Source organism: Synchiropus splendidus, chromosome 15 (genome assembly GCF_027744825.2).
Source record: "Synchiropus splendidus isolate RoL2022-P1 chromosome 15, RoL_Sspl_1.0, whole genome shotgun sequence".
Classification (NCBI taxonomy): domain Eukaryota; kingdom Metazoa; phylum Chordata; class Actinopteri; order Syngnathiformes; family Callionymidae; genus Synchiropus; species Synchiropus splendidus.
Genome location: NC_071348.1, coordinates 13,644,182 through 13,662,737, shown reverse-complemented (window position 1 = coordinate 13,662,737; position 18,556 = coordinate 13,644,182). Strand labels below are relative to the sequence as shown.

At 42.3% G+C, this 18,556-nt stretch overlaps 4 protein-coding genes across 13 annotated transcripts; 1 reads left to right on the top strand and 3 right to left on the bottom strand.

The window, feature by feature from the left end:
- Positions 1-610: 610 nt before the first annotated feature.
- s100a10b (S100 calcium binding protein A10b) lies at positions 611-2,361 on the bottom strand. Of its 2 annotated transcripts, XM_053887891.1 has the most exons (4): positions 2,222-2,294; positions 1,728-1,820; positions 1,508-1,659; positions 611-842 (listed from the first exon to the last, which is right to left on the bottom strand). In XM_053887891.1, the coding sequence occupies exons 3-4, from the start codon at positions 1,640-1,642 to the stop codon at positions 684-686; spliced, it is 294 nt and encodes a 97-aa protein (XP_053743866.1). In that variant the 5' UTR covers positions 1,643-1,659; positions 1,728-1,820; positions 2,222-2,294; the 3' UTR covers positions 611-683. The 2 variants fall into 2 exon arrangements, with proteins under 2 accessions (XP_053743866.1, XP_053743864.1); XM_053887889.1 differs by lacking the exon at positions 1,728-1,820 and having other exon boundaries at positions 2,222-2,361.
- Positions 2,362-3,533: 1,172 nt separating this feature from the next.
- Positions 3,534-6,149, bottom strand: krtcap2 (keratinocyte associated protein 2). Its single transcript, XM_053887888.1, has 5 exons — positions 5,991-6,149; positions 5,280-5,434; positions 4,798-4,861; positions 4,655-4,721; positions 3,534-4,583 (listed from the first exon to the last, which is right to left on the bottom strand). Exons 1-5 carry the CDS (start codon positions 5,992-5,994, stop codon positions 4,463-4,465), a joined length of 411 nt encoding a protein of 136 aa, XP_053743863.1. The 5' UTR covers positions 5,995-6,149; the 3' UTR covers positions 3,534-4,462.
- Positions 6,150-6,201: 52 nt separating this feature from the next.
- Positions 6,202-8,800, bottom strand: LOC128771962 (transmembrane protein 107-like). Of its 5 annotated transcripts, none has more exons than XM_053887887.1 (5): positions 7,898-8,800; positions 7,089-7,156; positions 6,920-7,020; positions 6,660-6,756; positions 6,202-6,404 (listed from the first exon to the last, which is right to left on the bottom strand). In XM_053887887.1, the coding sequence occupies exons 1-5, from the start codon at positions 7,982-7,984 to the stop codon at positions 6,335-6,337; spliced, it is 423 nt and encodes a 140-aa protein (XP_053743862.1). In that variant the 5' UTR covers positions 7,985-8,800; the 3' UTR covers positions 6,202-6,334. The 5 variants fall into 5 exon arrangements, with proteins under 5 accessions (XP_053743862.1, XP_053743861.1, XP_053743858.1 ...); XM_053887886.1 differs by lacking the exon at positions 6,660-6,756 and adding an exon at positions 6,500-6,596; XM_053887885.1 differs by having other exon boundaries at positions 6,288-6,404; positions 6,500-6,756.
- On the top strand, positions 8,334-17,620 carry trim46a (tripartite motif containing 46a). 5 transcript variants are annotated; one of them, XM_053887878.1, is made up of 12 exons: positions 8,334-8,854; positions 9,348-9,606; positions 10,322-10,469; positions 10,906-11,104; positions 11,173-11,319; positions 11,379-11,474; positions 11,556-11,809; positions 11,891-12,012; positions 12,833-13,162; positions 13,639-13,868; positions 14,199-14,266; positions 15,179-17,620. In XM_053887878.1, exons 2-12 carry the CDS (start codon positions 9,354-9,356, stop codon positions 15,585-15,587), a joined length of 2,256 nt encoding a protein of 751 aa, XP_053743853.1. In that variant the 5' UTR covers positions 8,334-8,854; positions 9,348-9,353; the 3' UTR covers positions 15,588-17,620. The 5 variants fall into 5 exon arrangements, with proteins under 5 accessions (XP_053743853.1, XP_053743852.1, XP_053743857.1 ...); XM_053887877.1 differs by having other exon boundaries at positions 8,334-8,832; positions 15,179-17,619; XM_053887879.1 differs by lacking the exon at positions 8,334-8,854 and adding an exon at positions 8,954-8,972.
- Positions 17,621-18,556: the final 936 nt, after the last annotated feature.

Below are 18,556 nucleotides of genomic sequence, written 5' to 3'. Positions count from 1 at the left end.
GTATCAGAGGTGCTGCCCCAGATCCACAGAGATTTATTAGGCCTCTGATATGAATCAGATGTGCTGCCTCTCTTGATATCAGAGGTACTCCTCCAGTCTTGTTGGCTCAAAGGTTCCTTTACCATTGCAGTTGTGGTATGTAAAATGGTCAGTACTTTCCCACAGAACGCAAAAGACAGTTTCTCCTCGAGATCAGAATGAGAAGATGGGCTTAGTCCTGAACTTATCTGGCAGAGACACACTAGATGTGTGATATTTAGCCTGAGGCGCCACACAAGACGCTGCGTCTGTCCAGCAGAAACAATCCGCGATATGAAAATACCATGTCTAATCCATACTAACCAAGGTAATTATTGATCTCTTCTGAAGAATTTAGTGGATCACAAGCACAAGGCTCATGGTGACCCCAGCTGGCAAGAGTGAGTACTGAAAAATAGTAAGTGATGGATAGTTGAAATTAAAAGAGGAAGGTCTCCACAATACTCAACTGCGCACCGTGATAGCCTTTGCAGCCTGCACTGTATCTGTACTGCAACTTCAGCTCCTTGTGTTTGAGGGTCACACCCCTGTATCACAAGAATATATTGAAACATGACTCAACAAAAAGAGGTGGTGTTAAAGATATTTTTACTCGTCCATAGCTGAGCTACAGTTATAAAAACAAACTCAGAAAGTAAAATCCACTACTGCTTGGTCTTCTTCTCCTTGGTCACGTAACACTTCTCACAGGCCATCGACAGCCCGGCCACTAGTGGCAGAAACTCCTCAAAGTCCAACCTGTCGTCCTTGTTTAAATCCAGGTCTTTCATGATGCAGTCCACCAAGTGAGGGTTCTTCTGGCTCTGTAGAAGCAGATGGACAGTCAGGAAGTGATGCAAGAGCAGCTATCTAATATGAATTGAGGACGTCTGCAAAGAGTTCGACAGCTAACACAGAGTCAAAGTTCACCATCTGTCAAGCAAGTCTTTAAAGAGAGCTCGGAATTGATGTCACTTCAGTACATTCTGCTAAATAATGAATAATCAACCAACAGTTTTATGAGTATTGTTATTGTTAAGCCTTTTAATACTACATTAAAATTAAAAATTAGATATATTTGATATTATATTATATTGTGTTAGATCATATTTAAAGATGTAATCTGCACTATTTTATATGAACATAAATTATTTTGTGCAAAATAATTTAATTGAATATATTATATCACAATTAACATCATTTCTTATATATTCTTATGAAAACAATGTAACAATTGTTTTGATAAAATATCGACTGTTATTTAGTAGTTAAAATTGTTGGATGGAACAAGATCTAGATAAAACTAAATAGCGATTTTTAGTTTTAACCACCACCAAACTTCAGAGCTGATTCACTCATCTCCTCTCAGATAAGGTTGTGTCACTGAGGAATTCTGGGCAGGGCGTTTTTGTTCGTTTAGAAGAAAATCCATTTCGCAATCCGCCGATCAGCAGCGGGCTATACAGAGCAGAAACAAAAGTTCCCGTACTTTTAAGAAAGTGGGCAGTTCATGTTCCAGCAGCTTCTTCAGTTGCTTTTTGCCCAGAGACTTCCCGTCACCATCTACGGTGTAGCGGTGAAAGATGACGATCAAGTGCTCCATGCATTTCTCGAGGTCACTCATGGCTGCAGACAGAGTTGCTGAAAGACAGGAGAAGAATTCACGAAACAATGTAAACACAGTGACAGAGTTGTGCGGCATGCTTCACCTGGATCAGTGACAGACTGTTGACTAACAATAGCGCTGAACAGACGGGCGCTGTGCAGAGGAGGAGCACCTCTTCCAAAACCAACAGGAGGATCTGGGTGTACCGACAGAAAATTCCATACTAGTCAGCCAGAGCTCCTTATCTCGCAGCTCCAGTCCCACTATGCGTCTTCCATTTAAGACGTATAATTCAAGTTGGGACAGTGAAACGTTGAGGAAGACGCCCTGGGTGAACTGTTACTTGAATTCTTTGAATGAACGATCTCCTTTTTTAGTCGAATATCTGCACTTGAAGGCGAGTCGGAACATGCCCACCGTAAGAATGTGGAGTTTTACCTCGGAACATAAATCGGAGTAAAGCTAGCAACAGCAGGAGCACGATGCAAAAATAAAAAAAATAAGTCTCAAGTTCATCAAGTCAAAGCAACATCACGTGATTTCTCTGTGAACACAAGCTCGTAAACTGAAAGAAGTGACAGGTAAAGCGATACTTACGACGGTCGTTGAGGAGAGCAGTGGCTGAAGAGGCAGTGAAGGAGGGCGAGAGTTGGTCGGAGTTTATTCGTGGGTTTCTAGTGTGAAGGGAAACGCCCAGAGGGTTGGGTGGTACATGGACGGAGGGGACGAGGCACAAACCGAAAGCAAACATGACGTATGCGCCCCACCCTGCTGGTCATCCCTCAAACATTCAAGTCTCCGCTTCTGAACGGGCCCCTACGTGCTTCCTCCTGCTACTATATCCTGAGGTAAACACAGCGCTGTACGCTGAAAGTCTCCTCCACCCGGAAACAGTGGTTGAATTCAAAGAAACGCAAGTAACAATGTGCGAACATCATTATACCATAAGTTATAGAAGCTGCACAAGCAATAGTGTATTGGAAAAACGGCACTATTAATGGTGAAAACACTTAATATGTCACTGCGTGCGCTCTTCATCACATTACTGCAGTGTTCTGTGAATGACTGTGTGACCTCTGAAACAGGAAGTTCATGCCAAGTTTGCTGGTAACATCATTCTGTATTTAGCATTGCTGTTAACCATTTCAACGTGCAGAAGATCACCATTTAAAATTGTGGAATATTGTTCATTAAATACAAATATATTACTACAGAGGGTAGTTTGTATGTTCTCTTCGCGCGTCTGTGGGTTCCCCCTGGCACTCTGGTTTCCTCCCACGGTCCAAAAACATGCTACACTGTCTATTGCCTACAGCCTGAAGCTGAGGAAAGGACCTGAGTGTCTGATAATGAATATGTAAAACATAAAACATATTCATACAATGATGACTCAGATCGTGCAATATGTCAACAGATGCTTACATATAAAGCCACAACAGTTATACTGTATATAATGTTGTAAGAACAAAGCTCCTGCAAGCACAACACATCATTTATAAGCATGAATACTGACCTTGCTGCATGAAGTTTGACTGGGTTTGTACCTCATGTTGCACAATATGACGCGCTTGTCTGTCATAAAATGATACTTTTGCACACCAATATAACTCAATAAGTAATTGCACAATTGCAAGATTAGCTCACATGGCGTCATACTTGTGCAGTATGTTTTTTTTTTTGTTTTTGAAATATATATTTAACAATGTATTATGGTGACAATCTTTTTGAAATGTTGTGAAATTCTTCCCACTATAACACCTTTAACCATGTAGTAACCATGTTTATTCTGGATAGCTTTGACATTTGCAATGTCTTTGCACTTAGAGATTATACTACTCTATACTGTTACCTTGTTGTTCCTGGTTCAACAATTCACTTAGAAGCAAAAGCGGCTGAGGACTGCTGTGTGGACTATGGGAGCACCCCAGGGATCTTACCCATTTCTACCCCTCTTCTCAGGCAGGCGCGACAGAGCCCTGCTGTATAAAGGCACGAGACACAGAAACAAGTTTCTTCACCCCGCCAAAACAAAACAAATAGCTCCACGCCCGGGATCACCTGCCACTACTATCACTTTCACCCAAGGTTACCCGGAACTACACTACAGTGTATATTTGCAGTTGTACATTTATACATATTGAATTTATTTATTAATTTCTCATATATTATCCTGAACAAACAAAACTTGAGGCAGAGCTCTGCTCATATGAATAGAGACTGAGCTGCATATAAACAACACATTTGGAACCCTAAAGTTTTTCGACTGCTATATGTGAACGTTTCATGCGTTTTAATGTAGGACACCTTTTTCAGGCAGAAAGCTCAACTGGGCCTGGATCATTGTTCCTCTGAGACAAATGGTTGCTTGACTTCATCTGTTGGCTGCAGGAGCTTGGCTATCAGCCCGGCTGGGCCACACCTTTCCTCCGACGCCTGCTGAGATTAATCCCAATATTCCTATCCTGTTCTGTTCTGTTCTTAGCAGAAGAAAGTGTCTGCTGAGTCAACTGCACACACCCATTCTCACCGATTTTCAGTGTGCAAGCATGTGATGAAATTGTTTGAACAAGGACTGAAGACCCATAAGATCCCTTTCAAAGAGTTTAATTACAAAAACAGCAACATTTCAGTTGCTAACCACAAACAACTTATTGTGTGTTCTAATCTCTGAGTGCTTAGAGAACAGTAACGGTGGAATGTTGACAGCTGTCTATTAAATTGTACAACAAATTTCATCTCGAACGCTGTTTTGAGTTTACTGATTTGTAGCACAAAACATGTGGCACCAGATTATTGCAATTTGGAGGTAAAATTCTCTCAAGTACAACCATTGATCCATCAATTCCTCCTTTTGCCTTTGCCAGTAGCTTTGGCTGGTGTCACTGCAGGAGCGGCAGTTTGGTAGAGGGCTGCAGACACTTTGTTGATGTAGTACAGAGCAAAAAGGGAGAAGATCAGGCTGAATGGGGAGCAAGAGAAAGAACAAATTCTGTCAGAAGATGTCAGAATTACTGGGACCCTGTTACTCACCAAGTTGTGACACAGACACGGTGGACCAAACCCGAGGCGAACAATGACAGGCACAGGCACAGCAGAACTGTACATGTGGAGAGAGAAACCAAGATGAGTAGGGACAGTCAGAACAAGAAGTTTGCCTCGGATCGTCCACTTACTCTCAGGAAAGATCTTAGCTTGGAATCCCTTTCCAAAAAATAGGTTTTCCATGTTATTAAATGCCTGTGAAAATATTAAGGTAAAACTCCGCAAAACGAAGAAGCAAAAAAGAAGCAAAAAAACAACCCCCTCTATAATGTATCTTAATAATGGATAGCTTTAAGGCAGTCACTGCAATATTTTGATGTGTCATGCCCAGCATGTTTGGAGAGATGTGCCCACAATTTTAAGAGTTTGTGTCTTTTCACGTCTTACAATGAACCAGGTTTATGGTCAACAGGTAGATTGCGAGCTATAGAAGGTACCTTCTTCAACATTCTGTAAAATAATGTAAAAAATGTAGCAAATAAACAGTAGGTCACAGTACATAAGGTGAAGCTGTATAAGCTATAAGAAAAACAATGTACCGTTGCGGCGCTGAACTATGCTTTTCTTCATCTGTGTTAAATCTAGGAGGTTGGACTTGATTCAGAAAGGATACTGTGAGTGAGCAGATGAAAAGAACAGATCCAAGGAAACCTCCCAAGATTGTCAGCCACTCCGATGATCCCAGCTGTTTGCTGAACATCTGCATTCCAGCAAATACCAGCACTGATAGCAGACTGGAGAGAACCAGAGATGTGCCTGTGTTCACAGCTACAGGAGGAAAGCAGACAACAAAGATTGACACGTTAGGTTTTTTCTATCTAGCAGTACATTTACAGATTTCATTCACCTCAAGTAGTGCAGTCACAAAAACAGTGACATGAACTTCACGCCATCAATCTCGCAGTTTGTCATTTCGTTAGCGTAAATGTTTAAATTATTACCCAGTCATGTTCATTTACACCATTAAAGCCAAACTGGCGCATGCATCACATTGTAATTTAGAAAAGAAAAAAAAACACTCGATAGTAGTAGGTCGTATTTTGCAGCGCAGCGACACGTCACTGTTGGAGAGGAGTGAGTCCTGATGCTAGCGTTAGCATGCCGGCTAGCCGGCACACGTCAGCAACCACTCTGAACAAACACGATACATTGACTTAAAAGGCATCTATAACCACCCATTTTTTTATTTTATTATATATATTATAAGCATATCCGTATACTTATGCAGTGTGAGCTAAATAAGGCCATCGTGCTAACCGATAGCGTCTTTATGACAAACAACAAACGCCTCATTGAAGAAGCAGCTGAAGCAGGTTTCACATACCCATAATGTGGAATCCGGTTGCAGACTTTAAATCAAATCTACGTAAAGCGATGTCAAAACGACGGCCACTGAATATCGAGTTCACCAGACTCTCAAGAGTGTAGGAACCCAAAGTAGCAACGGCCACACGGAACTAAAGGCTTGTCGAACACGGGGGCGTGGCCTCAGAGGCAGCGCTCAGAATGCTGCCCTATAATAAAATACCGAGTGATTGGAATTATTATGTATCCAGTTTATGTACTGTAAAAGACAACACATGCTTAAAAATGTAGGAAATCGTTTTATTATATAAAGGTAAGAAAACATTTGTACAATTAAATAAAAACATCAGGCAGGTGTTCCAATCATAGGGGCTTCCTCTTCAGTCCAAAAACAGCAACAAACAGCAGAATCTCCACAAAGGCTGGGAGCACACTAGACACACACAAACAGTAGAATGATCAAGACAAGTCTTTAGACTAAGGAGATCAACACTTCCAACCCATTTCCTTTGGCGATTGCACACCAACCTGCAGAAGGCAAATATAACCCAATATGTCCAGCACTCCCACTTTTCAAACACAAAAAAAGACAAGGAGACAGAGGCGCTGCAGTGGACCGCCAAAGCTGAGTGAAACATCTGTCAGGGAAAAAAACACTTCTTGAATTTGCCATACACCAGACACTGACCTGCAGAAGGCGAGTATCCACCAGTAGATGTTGCAGTCCCACTGCTCAAACAGAAAGAAAACCAAAGCTACTGCAGCACTGGCATGTGCCCCTGTTGCTATTGTGGATATCGAGTCATGGAACAATAAATACTCACTAATCTTGCTTGATTTATTTTTGCTCATTTACTTTTATTGATGTCTGACTCCTATCTTCAAATCTTCACTCATTTCTCCTATGGTACTCACAGTGAGGACAGAAATGACTCAATAAAAGGATACAGAGGAGGCTTTGGCTGCTGTTGAACATGGACACTCCTGAGAAGAACCCAGCCAACTCCAACGCAAAAAGACCCAAAGTGATTGCCAGACCAACCACCAGCCTGAAAAAATTGAGGCTATTATTTTAAAAACATGTTTATTTTTGCGCATGCACCAAGAGCTCTCTCACTTTCTGTCTTCGTTGTCATATTGAGCTTGCGTGAACTCCAAAGGTAGGCAGGCCTTCACATTGTTATCCTGTAGAGTTTGAGAGGAAAAAAACAGGATTAATAAATCCACACAATTTAAGCCTGTCCAAGAATCATCCTGACCAGATGCCTGAGCCGCTTCAAAAATATACAAAACAAAAAAACTCAAGATTGTGATATGAAAGCCCCCACACAGAAAGAAACAGCAGCAAATTCATGTCACAAAACAGCGGCTGTTTATCAGAGTTTCATTATATTGGTTCTGAATTACACTTTTCCTACGCAATTAAATATAGTTATTCTTATGTCAGAGAGAATGCACCACACACAATTAGCAGCTGTGAAAATTAAACTTTTCTTCTGAAACGAGTTGAGATACACTATTTTCACTTAGCTTTTCACCTCTTACCTGCTGTAGAGTGAATGCCACTGGGTGAGTCAAACAGTTATGCTGAGCTGTTATTGTTTAAACATGTTTTAAATTAGTTTATTCAACTTTATATTTGTGAATTATGTGTCGAGATGGTGCTTGTTATACTGATCATTTTGGTATTGGTCACTACTAAATTAAATAAATTAACCAGATCGTCCATATTAATAGTCTACACCGTGCCACTTTGACCAGGTAAATACCTGGATACACCATTTCTCTCTGCTGTAAAAGATCACGGATTCTGTTCGGACACCCCAGCAAAGTTGTCATTTACAACACAACAGAACTACAAGATTAAACTCCTTAGCAATGTATTATAACGGGAACTTAGACATACATATCAAAAATATGTCTTACCCTGGACCAGAAGATGGTGATGACAATAACAAGGTGAGAAATAATAGTCAGGAACCGAGCAGGGACCAGACTGTTGACAGCAGACATGATGTTGAGCTAAACACATCCACTATGTGAAAAACAGTGCGGTATGATACGACCCCGACACAGCGTCGCGCAGGTCTAACGTCCCAAGCGTTAGTCGTATTTACAAAACAAACGCTGAATTGAAAACGCTGCTGAGATAGACTTCTAAATGTAAATATCCAGGTAATGCTGTCATAAATAGAATAGAATAATGGCGCTAAAGTTTTAGCGCGATGGTTGCTACAACAACCGTGGACGGTGTGTTCCTTTTAGTGGTCGGACTTAATGCGCACCGAACGAGCGTTCCGCAGACGGACCATTATTGGGTGAACACTTGAACAGTGTTTGTGAAATAGACAATGCTGCCACCTATCGGTGATATCTCGAACTGGGTCACAATTCGTGTTGAAAAAGCCTAAATATTAAGACTAGAGATATTGGAACAACCGATTACGCCTTGGGCGAAATGTCAACAAATGGCCGCTCAGGCATGATGGGGTCTAATATCGGTTATTAAAATGATCAGTATTATTTTTGAATAGTGGCACATCGCAGCCAAACCGTAGGATGAATACAAGTATATTTTTAAGCACTTGGTAGAGTCGTGTATTTGATTTCGACGGGTAAGCCTGGATCCAGCCCCCCTCCTTCCTGTTTTCTCCATCGTGGAACCAGAGGAAACGTGTGCGCAGCATCTCCGTCCACCGAGCAGCTCTTTGGCGAGCACGCAGCCAGGCCTCTCGGTACTGACACCCCTGCACGAATGTCGGCGTTTTTGTAAGGTAGAACCCGGCGACCATCGGAACAATATGGCAGAAGCGGAGCTCCAAACCTTCACCTCCATCATGGACGCGCTGCTTCGTATTAGCGTGAGTAAACGATTTCTTAAAGGTAAAAGCACATTCGTCACAGTTTTATCAACAGAAATCCCTCAAAGCATCGCACCCTAATGTTCCCTATTGTTCAAAGCGAGCAATGACGACCAGCCATTCAAGCTAGCGTTTGACAGGTATTAATAGCTACAGCGATCGATACTGTTTGTAATACCGAAGGCCTCGACGTTGTAGGAGTTGTTTTCATGCTGGTACATTTGTGTAAATATGTTAGCAAGACATCATCAGGAAGAGATGATGAGCGTTGTCATAGAAACGGGATGCATCTTCCAGTCGGTTGAACAGTAGCAACCGGTTACCACATCATATAAATGACATTGATTTCTTTTTAGTGATATTCCCTGCTGTGTATACTCTTTAAAAAAGCGTCCTCCTACACCTCTCAATGGAAAAAAAAATCTGAACTCTCTCCAGTGACTCAGACTTTATCTAATCTGACTCAGTGTTGAGCTCACTTCTGGATCTCTTTTTTTTATTTTTCTGTGGTGCAGACCAACATGAAGAGCATGGAGCGGGAGCTGCATTGCCCGGTGTGCGATGAGATGGTGAAGCAGCCCATCCTGCTGCCCTGTCTGCACAGTGTGTGTTTGCTATGTGCAGCCGAGGTGTTGGTGCAAAAAGGGTATCCACCCCCGGATCTACCTCCAGAGCCACATTCCCCGGCTTCCACGCCAAACACACGTTCTCCACGGCAGCCTCGCAGACCCATGCCGAGGACCCCCGACCACCTGGACAGGGTCCTCAGAACAGGTGATCACATAACTGCTTTTTTATAAAAGGAAATGATCCCACAACAATTCAGCGGCTTTTAACACAATCCACTAGCAATACCGCTGCGCTCCTGTCAGCCCACACAGCCAGGAAACACAGGCATGCTGTCATTTGTCTAATATTGTTTCCAGTTTGCAGGAACAGCCTTTCAGGATCAATGTAAACCTTGTAAAAGAGCTCGAGTCAAGTTAAAAACTGATTTAGATGAGCGTGAGCCGGCATGGAAAGATCTATTTATTCCATCTAACCTGGTAATAACACTTATCAATTAGGATATTGACATTGCTGCGACTCTAAAAGCAGGTTTGGCATCAAGCTATATCAGTTGGGATTTGATAACTGCCTTGTGATGACACAAATGTCTCCTCAAACACTTTCACCTCCACTTCGGTTCCAAAATTCTTTCAACCTGTGAGTCACAGATGATGTTTCTCCATAAGTGACAGACAATAATGTTACTGCTGTAAAGACATGTAGTGAGTCACACAGTCTCAAATATGACATGAAATTCCAGCCGTGTCTTGGCACTGGTTAATGCCAGTGAAACCGAGAGTGACGTCACTTACGGAACGGATGATGATTCTGATGTTTCAGTGATGTTTCTGCCGACTCATGACTGATTAAAGAACACCCTTGTTGCTCCGTCTGAGTCAGATACCTTTTTTCTCTCCTCACCTGTGTCCCTCTCGGTCAGCGTGTGGGACGTGCCCAGGGCGAAGGCGGAAAGATGCCCCTCCCCCAATGCTGTTCCCCTGTCCTTCCTGCCAGCGCGACGTGGAGCTGGGCGAGAGAGGCCTGTCTGACTGCCTTCGTAACCTCACTCTGGAGCGCATCGTAGAGCGGTAACCACGACTGCACACACATATGAATTCATAACTGACTCATCCTGTTGGATATCAAGCCCCTTTAATAACACAGTCATTATAGTCAGGTTTATGGGATCATTTCAGGAGTTTCTAATTGAGGTGGACGATAATTTATGTTTGTTCAGTTATGATACTAAGTTTGTTTTTGTCTTTGGACATTTCTTGTTCTCTCTATTCCCTGTCTTTTTCATGTCCAGCTTCCAGTCCATGTCCAGTTAAAGCTGTTTTCTTCTCTGAAGCAGCAGTTGTGTGGGTCACTGTGCTCTGCTGCTCCACCTAGAGGCTGTTGCATGCGTATCTGGGTCAGACCTCTGATAAGAAACATCCTGCTGGAAAGGCCCAGATCCATCCTCTTGTCTTTAAATATTAATGCTGTGTTTCCTTTTGGTTTTCCCTTCTGTGTATCTCGCAGGTACCGGCACACTCTCAGTCTGGGCAGCATTGCCATCACGTGTGGCTTCTGTAAACCTCCTCAAGCTCTGGAGGCCACCAAAGGCTGCGCAGACTGCAAGTCCAACTTCTGCAACGAGTGTTTTAAACTGTATCACCCGTGGGGAACCCCTCGAGCCCAGCATGAACATATACTGCCCACCAATAACTTTCGACCTAAGGTTTGTCTTGACCTCTTACAATTCCTACTTGAATTCCGTCATCGATACAAACGTCTTTGGCTTGTCAGGTGCTCACGTGCACGGATCATGAGCAGGAGAAGATGCAGTGGTTCTGCTACAACTGCCAGAAGCTGCTGTGTGCGCTGTGTAAGCTCCGTCGCGTCCACCATAGTCACAAAGTACTGCCTGTAGCACAAGCCTACCAAACCTTAAAGGTGAGTTGTGCCCGTCCTCCACTGGGAGCTGTGAATAATGTCAACCTGTTTTCTTCCAGGAAACACTCAACAAGGAGGTGAACTACATTCTGGCCAATCAGGAGACGATACACAACCAAATCACTCAGCTGGAAGCTGCCATCAGACAAATGGAGGTGAATGTTAGGAATAATTTAGCTATCATTCGGATAGAACATTTGTTCATCTTTAGTTGCGTCTTTCTTCGTGTGGTGCAGGCAAACAGTTCTGTAGCTCTTCAGCAGCTGACCCGCTGCATACGTGAACTTGGGGCGGCTGTTGGTGAGCGCCAGGGGGCCATGGCCGTGGCCCTGGAGGGGACACGCAACAAGAGGGGGGAGCTCATGTCTGCCCAGGTGTCGGAGAGGAGGGGTCTGCTGGAACAAGCAGGTCTAATGGTTTTCACTCAAGAGCTGCTGAAAGAGACGGATCAACCCTGTTTTGTTCAGGCAGCCAGAGTCACCCATAACAGGTCACCAGTTCAGGACCATGTGTTGAAGAGTTGGAGTTATTTTTTTTTTAATTTTCCTTCCCTTTTCTTACTCATCTGCAGGTTAATGAAAGCCATCGAACACCTCCAGTGCTTCTCTCTCTCTGCTGATACATCCTTCAGACACTTTCACCTTGACGCAACCAAAGAGATCAAAGTTATTAAGAGTGTGACGTTCATACAAGGTGAGTTTTACACGATCGCGTAGCTATTTAATTAACAAGGACACTTTGAAGGCTGTCCTTTGCCTTGCTCTGTCATTTAGCTCTTTCATGTTCCTTACTGCTTCAAAATGGAGCCTCCAGCCAAACTTATTTTATAACTGGGTCATTCTCCAAAACCGGTGCTGTTTCTCCTATGCATTTAAAAAAAGAATAACAAAACACAGGACCTGCTAGTTTTCCACGTCAGGTGAAAATCACTTATCCCATGATCATTGTATTGTAACATTCATGATGCACTGAATTTATGACATAATGTGTACATTTATTTCAAAACATTGATAGCTTTGCCATCTAAAATAACATCCTCTATATGATTGTACCCAATTTAAATGCATATTTTAAACGTAAATTCTAATCAGGGTCTAAAATTACAGTTTCGCTGTAATCATCAGCACAAAGGTCCACAAGTTAACTTGAAAAATAAATCTATCTACTAACCCTGCGCGTATTTCTTCATTGCGTCTCCTATAAAATATTCTGATTTGTAATGAGCTCAAACGGACAGCAGATGGCAGTGTAGCGCTGCAGAAATGATACACGCTGGCTGCTGGACGGAGCCTCAATGAGGAAACTTTCAAAACGTTGAAATTCAAATATTCTCCATAGTCACTTGAAAGTTGATTTATTGCAGTGATTCGAACGTATACTGTTATTTGTCAAATCAAAATGTCATGTTTTCGTCCTTTTACACACTTTCATATTTTTCAGTACTATTAATCATAGTGCCTATAAATAGGATGATTTGTTATTATTTGTGCTCTCTTTTCTTGCTAAACTCCAGCTCCTCTGGCCCCAGTCATCGACACCCAGAAGACGTTAGCATACGACCAGCTGTTCTTATGTTGGCGCCTCCCGCAAGACTCAGCTCCTGCTTGGCATTTTTCTGTCGAGTACCAACGACGAACTGGAGCAGCCGGAGCCATGTGGGGCGGCACCAGATCTCCCACTGCTTCCTTGTCATGGCAGCGGCTGAATGAAGTGAAGGGAACCAACGCTGTGGTGGAACAGCTGCAGATGGACAGTGTCTACGTGCTGCGGGTCAGAGGCTGCAACAAGGCTGGCTTTGGAGAGTACAGTGAAGAGGTCTACCTGCACACGCCTCCTGCCCCAGGTGAGACGTCCAGACTGAAAGAACATTTTATTTTATATTCCTTGTTTGCATAGTAATGTTGAAGAACACAATGAAGTGTCTTTATATGTTGGTGCATTTCATCTGTGTTAAATAATTGTCATCTCTTTCTTCTCCTTCTCCGCCCTCTGATTTCCTCCATCCCCATCTCTTATTTTATCTTCCACGCCACCTATTTTGTTCTGTTCTGGATCCCAGCCTCATGCCAGACTCTGTAGTCTGTCTGTCTCCAGGTCTGTTGTTCTGTATCTAAACTGTTTAGTCTTGATAACAATGGTATGGATAAGAAGCTTTCAGAAATGGCCCTGTCTCTCATTCGTGTCATTTCTGTTTGTTTTTTGGCTTGTGACTCCATTTTCACCGCCTCAGACTGCTTCACTCTGGGATTCTTTAAGTAACCCTCCTTCACTTGTGTGCCCTGCTGTTTCCGGCTCTGCTTCTCTCCTCTCCTCCAACAGTGTTGAGTTTCGCCTTGGATTCTCGTTGGGGTTTACACGCTGACAGAGTGGCGCTGGGTAAAGGCCTGACCTACGCTCGCAGTGTCCCGGGTCTGTCTCTCCTGCAGACCGCCGACCGCATGCTCACCAGCTGCCACCTCACCTCCGACCTGTTAGTGGGAGATGTGGCTGTCACTCAAGGAAGACACTACTGGGCGTGCTCAGTGGAGGCGGGGTCCTATCTGGTCAAGGTGAGCCATGCAGGCATCGGGTCACTGAAAAACACAGCAATACAAATGCAGGTAACTGCACCTCTATTAAAGAAGAAAGAGAGGATGGGCCAGAAAAGCACTCAGAGAGCGCAAACCACCATCAACCAAGGATCCTTGAACATACTAAAAGTGCCATGACCAGGAATCAAACCAGGGCCACAGCGGTGTGAACGTAGAATCCTTCTAGTATACAATGGTCTGACAAAAACATAACAAAAAAATAGTATTATCAATAACCCTGTCAACATTTTGACCACTTTAAGACTGAGTTAATTGATGTAATGAGCGATCATCTTCATTGTCACACAGGTGGGGGTCGGACAGGAGGTCAAACTCCAGGAGTGGTTTCACCTTCCCCAGGACATGGCCAGCCCTCGGTATGATTAAAACACTGTGTATCCACATTGCACTTCGTTTATGTTGGGACAGAAATTTGACCTTCAATAAGACACATGCTCATATCACTCACTGTCTGAAGCAATGACTTAGCCGTTGTAGTCAGACAAGACTCAACATGTAGCTAGCAGTTGTTGTGAGAAACGAAGCATATTAAAAGGGAAATAAAATTAAGAAATATTAAATAAACATGTTATTTTTCAAACAAAGCTTAAAATGACAAATCTAGGAATTGTTTACATGAACTAGTTTTATGTCAAAGAAGCTGTGTTGTCAAAAAAAAAGTCTGCTTAATTTAAAATATTTTATTACAATATATGAAAATATAATTGTCTTAGTTAAAAAAAAGAAGATATAAATGCTCAATTTGATTTCTGTATTTGTTATTTGAAACTGTTCTCAGTGGTGCGTCACCTGAATTAGGGCTGTCAATAGATTAAAATTTAAATCTCACTTAAGATGAGTTTACTTCCAATGATGCCTTCCTCGTGCAAACATTTGTCTACTCCAATATTCCAACTTAAAAGATACTGTCAAGAAGAACATTCTTTAGAACAGGGGTCGGGAGCCTTTTTGACTGAGAGAGCAGAGAAACCCTCATATTTTTAAATGTAATTCCATGAGAGACACATTTCCATTTCCATATATATATATATATATATATATATATGGAAATGGAAATGAAGACCAACAAATTTTGAGTCGTGAGTTCAGTTTTTAATGTTTATTGCTGCAATGAAGTTCCAATGCGCCAGGTTGATTCCACCAGCTGTCAGAGAAATTGTGGTTTGCTTGAGTTATTAGTTTAGTTAGAGCAGAGTTAGCTTTAGTGCGATTAAAGATTTTAATCTAAAGAGAGATCGAAGTGTTTGCCTCTCTGGTTTCCTGCTCAGCTGTGACCCCGACAGTGGCCATGACAGCGAGGCAGAAGACGGCCAGGACTCTCCTTCCCTCTGCTTCCTCACCATGGGCATGGGCAAAATCTTGATACCGCATGGACAAGGCCAGAAGTTCGACTCTTCCCGTCAAAGCTACGGAGGGAAGCAGCTCACTGCGCCTCTGCCGCCGCGGCTCGGCGTGTGTCTGGACTGCGACAGAGGACGTGTCACGTTCTACGATGCTCACTCGCTACGCGTCATCTGGGAGGGACTCGTGGATTGCTCCGCCCCGGTGTGTCCGGCTTTCTGCTTTTTCGGGGGTGGCGCTCTGCAGCTGCAGGATCTTGTGGCCAATCGGATCATCGAGGAGCCACCACCACGGAGGGTAACCATCCAAACATGTGCCAATAAATCAAAACACTAGCATACTGCGTTGAGTTCTGCCACCTTCCTGAGTGAGAAACACATTTAATGATGGATTAAATGTTAAGTCTACCTATTTAATCCTGACATATCTTCAACCTATCTGCCGTTTTTCTTTTGGAGAATTAAATATTAATGCATTAATGTATTAAGTGGCACATAAAAACACTTAAATTACATATTCCTCAATGGCAAATATAGGTGTAGAATATTTGAGTTGAATTGAGTTTTGTTTTTGTCACTCAGGAATTTGGCACAATATTAGAGTAATATTCTGAAATTCAGTCCTGAAATGTAATCTTGTTTTGATACTTGATTGAAGGTTTTTCATAGAAATAAGTTGGTGTTGATTCAAGCCTATGCACAATTCTTTTAGTGAGTCAAACAGCTGCGTTACCTGAAAGTCCGTTTGCAACGTAAAAGAAACCTGCGCTCTCCTTCACACTTGCCTTAATTTGCTCCCTGGAAGACAGACTAATATTGCATGCAGGTGTCGTGGAAATCAAAAGAACCCCGTCTTATTGCAGAATGTTAAGAAGCTCAGATGTTCTGCGCTTCTTTTTATCCTTCAGTTCACAAACTACAATCGCGCTGTAAGCCCGAATTAGATCCGTTCAGCTCGGCAGGTTCAGTCGGGTCTCCGCAGGTACTTTATTCCATGTCTGTATTTGCATTTCAAAAGCACTTGTGGGATGTTTCTACTGGATAAACATGCTCGCTGTCGCCTTCCTTCCTTTCACAATTAAACTATGATCAAAGTCAGAAGGCTCCACAGAATCGTCTCCTTGTTACGGTGTGGGGACATGCAAATATGATTCACTGTTCAACACGACAAAAAAGACAGAGATTGTCCGGTGTTCAACTAAGGGCTTTGGTTATGTACACAACTCTAATGTCTGCTATTATTGTTACTACGAATGTCCTATTTTCTTACAAACTGGCTCTGAATTATAATAACACATGGCCCCTTGCTGAACATAATATTGACTACCATTTTGTATGGCCTGACTCGTCCTACAGCTCCCATAATGCACTGCAACATCTCCTCTAGGGGCCTAAGTTATGGATCAAAGTTGTTTAAAGCAAGGTATTCTGATCTTTTCTGTCTAAAGAATCACGTGTAGAATGAACACTTGCAAATAGTATAGAATTGTGTTTCGGAAATTTCACTTTCAGATTACGCTGAGGTGGAGTGAGGGACACTTTTGCTACTTCAGTGCTGAACTCATCAAACATGTCCAAGTGTTGGTATAAAGTGCCATGTAGTTGTTGACTAACATGGTAAATGTAAAGAGGCAAGCGAACAAATATTTAACTGCTTTTAGTTACAACAATTTAACAACAGGGAAGAAGCATTAGAGTATCTAGCATTGCTACACCTTTAGCTGCTGCTTGAAAGACTCTGTTGCAGTTTTGGTGGAGCCCGCAAAAGTTTGTGACGCATGACCGGAACATGTAGGATTCGAATCTGTCTGTATGTTAGAGTGATCTGTTGTACGTCGTGTGTGAAACAAGCATCACCTGTAAACAAAAACAACTCGATCAGCAATACAAGTTGGCCTTAAATTTGAGTCTCGATTGGGCGTTGAATGTCTGTCTTTTAACTTTTAGCGACGGCTGGAAGCAAGTTTGGAAGAGTTGATGTTTTTTTCTTTCATGTGGAGAATGTAAATGTTCAAGGATTGTCTTTCTTTTGCGCCTTGTTCGCCACCAGGATCTGGACTGTGTCTGTAGTTTTGGCTTCCGACTGCAGAGTATTCTTATCATGTGGTGAGAGCTTCACATTAAAAGGAAGTGGTGCATTTCTGTGTCTTTGAATGAGCCGCGAATGGTTGGTGATAAATGATGATGTTGAGGCCGTCATGGCAGCTAGCATCAATCTAACAAGATGAAGAAGTGAGACGGGAAGTTGTTGTTCAGGATGCAAACAGGAGCCCTTTTGTCTGGTCGCCTGCAAGACAGGTGACAACGCTGTGTGCCATCATTCACCTGAACCTCCTATGGCAGTACATAGACTGGGTTTAAGTAAATGACGCTTCAGAGTGCTTCAGAGAGCACAAGCACAAATTATCGTTTATTTTTTTTTACCATAATTTCTTTTTAAATAATTTTAAATACATTTTTCGTATTTTTACTTCATTTTAAATAAAAGAATAGCATGTTTAACCATGAACTTTAATTGGTTATGCACAAAAAAAAACCAAATAAGGAAAAAAATATTATTTTTTTTTAGCGTGAAGGTGTGAAGATTCTGCTCTGTGCTCTTAATTCACCTGTCCCGCTTGAACTGGTGACCGATTATCAGGATAAAAAAAAGCATTCTTTGTTCGACTGTCATCTGTCATTTCTTAACTTAAGCATGTGCTTTGCAACCTACTTGTAAGAACAAGTAGGTTGCTGTTTTAGCAAGTGTCACAGCCAGTTTTGTCTGTGTTTAGTTGTCACACATTTCAAGTTGGCTTGAAAAAATGAAATTAAAAAAAAGGAAGATAACATGCATTTTCTAGATTTAGTGTTTGTTCAACAGCGTTGTTGCAAAAGATTCCCAGATTTATAGATTTATATATTCTTCTGCCAACTGCAGTGTAGCAATGATTTATTATACTTTTCAACAAATTAATGATTCAGTTGAGAGCAGCAGCTTCAATTATGAATCTGTAACAGAGTCGGTGGTGATAGCTGAGTGGAGGATGAAATTATATCGTAAAATAAAGAACGTGCTGCTATTTTATTAACCTGAAAAAAGTCTAGACAATCCTCCTTCAGTTAACTCCCCCGTGTTTCCTGCAGTGAACGACGATTCGGAATTCGACGTGATGAACTGCGTCTTGTCTTCTTCACAATCCGATAGTAACATATCTAGAAACTATTAGTTTGAATAAATATCTGGCAAGTACGTTTGTTGTTTCATGACAGTCGCATAAAACACGTAGCATCATTCTAAAGCTCCCCACTAGATGGCGACATTGC